This window comes from Macrobrachium nipponense, chromosome 1 (genome assembly GCF_015104395.2).
Source record: "Macrobrachium nipponense isolate FS-2020 chromosome 1, ASM1510439v2, whole genome shotgun sequence".
Classification (NCBI taxonomy): domain Eukaryota; kingdom Metazoa; phylum Arthropoda; class Malacostraca; order Decapoda; family Palaemonidae; genus Macrobrachium; species Macrobrachium nipponense.
Genome location: NC_087200.1, coordinates 116,402,966 through 116,410,744, shown reverse-complemented (window position 1 = coordinate 116,410,744; position 7,779 = coordinate 116,402,966). Strand labels below are relative to the sequence as shown.

Below are 7,779 nucleotides of genomic sequence, written 5' to 3'. Positions count from 1 at the left end.
TAAATTAGTAAGATAATTACTATCAGTCCATATAACCATGGTTAAGCCTGATAATTTTTCCTACTACTAGTACAACAATATACATGGCATCATGAGACCTAGATCCATGCCTGCTGCAGTTTTAAGTATTAATGAAGCGTTACCCATGTTATAAATGTAGTTTTTAAGGGTTAATGAAGTGTTATACAGTCTCATATAGTATTGGTGGGGGGGAAGGAGTTGGAGTCATAAGGAGTTATTCTCTCTCTTTCTCTCTCTCTTCATTATTATTCTATATGTCTCAGAAATAATTCATAATTTTGCTCTGCAGTCAGTGCTGCTGCCATTTCTGAAAATCATAGCATAACAATGGTGCCTTACATGCACGTGATTGTCACTTGTCCATCTAATCTCTCTATATCTATGGTGCCTAATTCATCCTCGGTGATGTCCTCAAAACCTTCTCGACCAAGCATCCTCACCAATTGGATTGCCTAATCAATGGCCAAATTTTGAATTTCTTCATGAGAGAACCCCTTATAATCATGAACAAACCAGTCACAACTTCTTCCAGCACGCATTAAGGGTCTCCTTTTTCATATCTTTCAACAATTGGTCGATGATGATCTGACATAGCAATTGTGAATTTATGGATCACGCCATGGTCCATAGGCTGAAGGATGAGGTGATATTGGCAGAAAGTAACTCGAGCTTGACTCCCTTGTAATAAAGATGTAGAGGGCAGCCACTAGCATCAGAGGCGTTCCTATAGTATCTGGCACCCTGGGAAGGTTATTCCAGGCTAATATTCCTTTGCACCCCCCTCCCCACACTCGCCCAATAACTTGAGAATTTTGATAAGGAATGAATATATAGCTTTTATTTGGTTGATATCTTGTAATACTTAAACAATAATAGTACACTGACATTTCATTCTTAGCCACTGGTAATACATGCATATTGTAGGCTAGATAAAGCCATAATCATAACTAAAACAAATTTTATTTTGCAACAGAGAAGATATCAATGTAAAAGAAAGCTTTTAATGAAGCTAAATATTCTCCTCCTGATTCACTAAATAAGACAAATTTTACACTCTCATTCTACGTGCCTTAGCAGCACCAAGCTTGTCGATTACATCATCAAAATTAATATCCTTTACATATTCATTTCTATAGAAATTATAGCATGACTGTTCAATCTTGCTTTACTCATTGTTGATCGAAGATAATTCTTCATAAGCTTTAGCTTAGAGAAACCTCTTTCGCATGATGCTACTGATACACAAATTGTTAAAAAGAGGCTCATGCACAGAGAGAAATTTGGCAACGATTCTCCAAAGCCCCATTTGACAGAACTTAGAAACTGGAAGATCGTCCAAGTGTGTGTGCTTCTTCAAATGTGATTTTGGCGGCCTCCAGGTGTCTTCTGAGTCGCTAATTTCCACTTTGACCTCCTCTTCTGGAATTTCATTAAACATCTTAGACATGCCTGTGATACTTTCCTGAAGTTGTTCTTTATTTACAGAGAGCAAGGTGTGTGGCTGAATGGCTGCAAATGTTGACAGCACATTATCCATGGCCTCTGATCGATCATTCAGTTCTTGACTAAACTTATCTAGTATACATTCAAACACTGATCTCCTCATTTCCTCTTGCAATGTCCGTCCACTATCCCTAGCAAGCTCTCTAGGCATTCTTTTCTATATTCTTCCTCGTCTTTCCATGGATATCCCCATTTCTTCACATAGTTGACTTGCATGTACGATTGGTTTCTCTACAATTTCATTGCGCTGACTTCAAAGGAACAATTTCAAACTTTTGATCTTAACACAGCATTTCTCCAAGCTTATTCCGTCTGTTTGCAAATATTTTTGTGTGAGTCAACTTCTTCCAATTTATCAAACCAGAATGAGAGAAATGACAAAAATAAAAAATCACACAGTACTTTTAGTAAACTTTCAGCTGATCCTCTTGTATCTACATTTTCTTTTTGGTCTGTCAATGTATCCAAGGTTGTAATCGGCTTTTCAAATTGTTTCTTGAGTGGCTTTACAGCGACATAATGTACACTCCTGAGGCAGAAATCGCCCGTTTCCTGAGGCAGACTGCCTCAGAAAATCACTGAATGATAATAATAATAATAATAATAATAATAATAATAATAATAATAATAATAATAATAATATATATAATTATTATTATTATTATTATTATTATTATTATTATTATTATTATTATTATTATTATTATTTTTATTATTATTATTATTATTGTTATTATTATTATTATTAGCTGTCACCCGGGGCAGACACCACCCCCCCTCCCGGCCCCCCATTTAGTACACCACTGACCAGCTTGTCCATAATCAACAGAAGATGAAGCTCTGAGTGAACCAGTTATATGTAAGGACTTTGGTGAAACAGGCCTTGGGGTTGTGCATCCAATGCACTGGCAGCAAATACTTGTTCTTATTCTTGAGGACCCTGCAGTTCGCATGCTTGTAAATGAGGCCTGATTTCAGCATGAGGCCAGCAGCCTTGCCACATAATATGAGGGTACATAATCCTATCCTTCTGTGCCTTGAACCTCTAGGGCTCTGGTTTCGTCCTTCATTAGTTATGTCCATGAAGGCATCTTCTCAAGCCAGTCTATTAAACATAGTTGACTCCCCCATATTTGCGTTCTTGAGACTCGTGGAATTCTCTTTGGACCATATCCACCCATTACTTGCGGGAAATTCGCCTATTTGCGATATTCTTTATTGAGAAATATTTACTAATTACTTTGTCCATATCTACCCATTATTTGTGGGAAATTCGACTATTTGCGATATTTTCATCAAGAAATATTTACAAATTACTTTATTTTCATATCATTTTCATTACTAAACGCACTTTTTGTGATTAAACTATTAAAATATTCAGTTATAAGCAATTTTAGAGGGTGTTTATTGTGCTTGAACTATCAAAATAGGCAGTTATAAGCATTTTTAGAGGGGTTCTAAGTATTCATGGATTTTACCTATTCAAGGGGGCAGCTTGGATGCATCCCTCGCGTATTTGTTGTGAATGATAGCCCTTGTCCTTGATGATTTTTTTGAAGATATCAGGATATTTTGCAGTCACTTCCATGTCTTCCGATGCCACTTCCCATGCAGAGGAACACTCTTTAGTTGAAACCACCTCTGACAATGGAACCACCATTTGCTGGCCCAAAAAACTTCAGGAGTTGACAATGGTCTTGATTCTTCCTCTACTTCTTCTTCTTCACACAGTCAGTAACTTCTGGTAGAGTTGTTGTGCCTTCTCACAAATGATGGTGTTGAGGGGGATATTCTTCTCACAGCAATCCGTGATCCAAAGCACCAAGGCCAACTCCATCCGCATGATGCTTTTACCACACACAGTGGAAACCTTGGCACTAGTGTAGTACCAGCTAACACTCACAGCCTTCTTTATCTCTGCCTATTTCATCTTGATGTACTGGATGGTACTCTCATTCACGCCATAAAGTGGGCTAATGCGGCTCTTTGCCAGAAGCCTTAGAAGGAGCAGGGAATTTAGGAGGCAGCTTAAAGCATGATGAACACTGCGAACAAGGATGCGGACAGTACAAAGGTAAACAAGCATAACACCTGATCCCAAATACTAGTTTATGTGTTTTAAAGTGACAGAGATGTAGCTCTGCAGTACTGTGTGTACCTACATCTCCACAAGAGAAAGTCTTGGGGGTACACAGCCAATCAGCACCAAGGGTACAGCCAATGAGCACCTCTGGATTGGCTGCTTTGCAAATGCCAGCGAATAGAATGTCAAGTAGCATTGCACTCTATATCATAAAAAATGTATTTAGTCAAGAAAATACAGTAAAATGAAAATACAGTAGAACGACAGGAGAGGTTTTGCAGATTTAAACAAACCTAGCCTTTCATCCAGAGGTAGTCCCATCATTTCAAAATCATCTTACAACACAGCAAAATATCAATAAAATGTACAGTATGCACTGTACATGATGCACATTATCAATGTCGTGCAAATGACCCAGCATATGTGCCCAGCTTCCCAGTTCTTTGTGTATGCCTCTTCTGTATGCATGTTGTATATCGGTGCTGACTTCACGTATCTTTGAATCATGCCCTATGAGGCCTCCTAAATACTCTGCTTCTTCTAAGGCTTCTGGCAAAGAGCCTAAGCAAATTTCTTATTGGGGTCCCCTGGGTTACAGCATAGTGTTAAGTGTCGGCTAGGGATATAAGGCATGCTCATAGTCAAAGAGTCTTGATGGATATATTTTGTCAAGATAAATCTTAGGAACTGTATGTCCCACAAATGTAAAAGCTGAAGTTTTAAGCTTGTATATAATGTTTCATTCCTTCTTCTAATTTAGATGATGAGTGAATTCATTGGGACCACCAGTTCTTGGACACAGATGGTTTCAATGCGTTGTCAAGAGGATGTGATAGCGCCAACTTTACAAAACGAGATTTGGATACCATTAAAAATACAAACTCCATTCCCTATCACATTTTCAAAGGTGAGTATCATCTTTGTATATCATATTCATATTTTTGTTCGTTCAGTAGTAATGCTTTTTTGTGTTGAACGGTTGATGTAATTTATGATACTGGCCAGATATTCTCTGATGGTGAGTCACAAATTATTGTGATTTTTGTCTTAATTTATAGCCAGACTTTTAGTTTTATATTCTTAAAAATACTTTAATCATAATGATAATTGTGGCAAGTACTCAACAAGTTTCTTAAAAATACTTTAATCATAATGATAATTGTGGCAAGTACTCAACAAGTTTCAAAGGGAGTATAATGTTAAGGCTATTTTGTCAGATAAATTACCATACAAGTCATTCCATGCAATAACTAGCAATCATGTAACTTTCAGATTGTTATACTGTCTGCCTGTTTTAGTATAGCAAATTGATAAAATATTCTATCCAAACAAGTAACTTTTGCACTGATCAGCCCAAATATCAAAGAAATCCCACCTTTTTTCCTGAATGTTGCCATATGTAAACATAAGTGTGGTAATAATTGTATTAAATTGGTGACTATCACTTCTATAAGGATTGGGGTATGTGACTCCTATTCTGTTTTGGTTGCAGTAGTGTAATTATAGGACCTTTTGGGTAGTGCGTAGGATGGTTGACATCAGTACAAACACTCACTGTTAGAAATAAATTTATTATTGTTTAAATGATATTATGATAGAACAAATTTCTGGGTGAGGATCAACCAAAGCATACTACTTTTAATTTTTTATGTTGACATTTCTGCACTACTCGGTTGCCACTTGAACAAAAGCAAAAATGAGCATAAAGATGTGCATAATACTATAAAAAACATCTCAAGAAAAATACAGGACAGTTTTTAAAATCTAAGAGGAAAAAAATTCAGGACTGGTAAGAAAAACATGTATGGGGGAATAGCTGCTGTCATGGTTGAAGGCTGACTTATTTAATCTAATCAGTATAGATTCGTAAATTGTAAGTTTGTTTATTTCTGGATGTTTTTTGGTCTGTGCTGTGTTTTAAAATTTTTATATATACAGTCATATTACAGAAAATTCATAGTAGTCCGTTGTTGACTGTTCTTAGATTTTTTTTGCAACATGGATAGTTTATGTATTGGCACATCTAAAATTCATTGTATATAAAGTCCTGAAAAGTTGTAAAAAGATAAAGGTTGAAAAAGCCTGCTTTCAGGAAATTATTAGGAAGTTCTTAAAATACTTAATGCCGAGGAGTATTAATACTAAGTAAGTCTGACCATGATCATTCCTTTCATTCAGTTGGCATAGCTGTAGGGAGCATTTCCCAGAGTCTCTGTGTATCAGAAACCCTCCCACATGCATGGGAAATCTTTGTGATCTTTATTTACAGCAAACTAATAGTAGTAGTTGCCGAATAAGTTTATTTGATTCTGACTGCCTCCATATTTTGATGTTTGTGGCACTTTAACCAGTCTGTTGGAGTGTTGGATAGAGGTCATGGTGTCCAGGAAAAAGTTACTGGGATGTTGATTTTATGTTTGGGAATGCCCTTATCCCTTCTGGGCATTTTAGTGGGCTCCTTACCATTTTGACAGCCTCCTATTCTAACAATTAGTATTTGTAGGAGATATACTTTTGTCCCAGAGTTTGTGGCTGATGCTCTTCCAGATAACTATTCATTCATGGACTCCCGTACCTTTAATAGGCTACAAAGTTGTGCCAACTCTTTGAGTTGTTAGGTTCTGCTTGTTGTAAGACCTCATATTTCATATTGGTTTCAGCAAGTTCTAGGTAAGGCATGGTTAAATGTTTCACAATAGGCCCTTGAGCACTTCTAAGTCAGTATCCTTTAAGAGTCAAATGCTCTTCACTTATCCGCTGATAGGTACAACCAGGAGCTCTCTGTTATACTTTGACCATGTTAGGTTTTTTTTTCTTGATTTTATCTATGCTTGTGGTGCAGAATCTTTGAATGTGTTTTGTCTTATCAAGTTGTCATAGCAGCTCTACTTTTGGGATCACGGTATCCTGGTCATTCTTCCTCGCTTGGAGAGTAAGACGCTATCACTTTGCTTTCCTTCCAAGCCAGTTGATTTGTGCTTGTGTTTCTTTTTTCAGTGTGTTGGTGTGTGTGTTTCTGCATCTTGGATTTTACCAAGTTTCCACAGCCTTGTCCACGCATGTGCCTGGGCATTCAGAGTTTTTCTTGCTGAAGATTTTTAGCTGCTGTTGTCACAGACCCACATACAATGTGCAGTAGGTGCCATGCTAATTATTGTACAAGTACTAATCTTTGTCCGGAATGTCGTTCCTGGCCTAAGTCTCAGTAGAAAGTGTTTTATTGGAAGAGGGAACATTGTGGAGTTTCAACTCTTCCTTCCTGGGAAGGTTTTTTTTCTCCTCGGATGGATGATTCGGCATCTCCCTTTCCCATGATCGCTCCCCCTGTAGCTAGTGTGAGTGTGCCTCTGTCGCCTTCCTTTTCTTCCACTGATTCGTCGAGAGGGAGGAGGCTACGCCATCTAAAGCCCTGATTCGGAGTCATCCAAGATGGTGGCTGTTTGGGCGTCGCTGGGGCTATGGGGTTCACCTTCTTTGGATGGACTCCTGTCGCATTTCTTGGAGGCTTATACCCCTCCCCCTGCCCCTATAGCAGTTCTGCTTCCCCCTGGACTCCTTTCCATTGAATCTCGAGTACTGCCACCTTGTGGAGCCCCATCATCATCATCAGTGTTCCCTGGGTTGCATCTTATCGCTCCCCCAGTGAGGCCATCAACCAGCTCCGGTCTTAGAGATGTCATGATGTTACTCACAGAGTCCGCTCAGCCTATGATGTCAGATGCGGTGGCCACTCATCCTCCCGCAGTGACGTCACCCCTTCCCAATATGACGTCATCGTCTTCTCTTGCTGAGCCATCCGAGGCTTTAGGTCAAGCAGTCTACAAGAGACTGGAATTTTGCAAGAGAGGATTTCTGCTGTGTCTACAAAGAAGAATGGTAAACAGAGGGTCTCTTCTGCTAGTAAGAGACTGTGTAGAGAGAGGAGTTTCTTTCCTTCTCCTGTTCCAACACCATCCCCCCCTCACCTTCATGTCAAGATGGAAGATTGAGGACTTTGTGGTTTTGTCGTCTAGTGAAAGAAGTGTATTGCCTTCTTCCCTTCATGGCCGTGTCTACGGCTGTGTCTTTCCCATGCACGTTCATGTTCATGCAAGTGAGAGAAGTGTTTCTCCTCATGCCCCACAAGGTCATGTTTCTTCCTCTCACATTCGCGTTTGTGAGGTTGGCTGTTG

General features: G+C 38.8%; 1 protein-coding gene across 2 annotated transcripts in view; it reads left to right on the top strand.

The window, feature by feature from the left end:
• Positions 1-7,779, top strand: part of LOC135219572 (polycystin-1-like protein 2) — a 444,330-nt gene that overhangs the window by 191,181 nt on the left and 245,370 nt on the right. For both annotated transcript variants that reach the window (XM_064256448.1, XM_064256449.1), the window contains exon 11: positions 4,368-4,514. In XM_064256448.1, the coding sequence (XP_064112518.1) occupies positions 4,368-4,514 (147 nt within the window). The remainder of the gene's footprint in view (positions 1-4,367; positions 4,515-7,779) is intronic.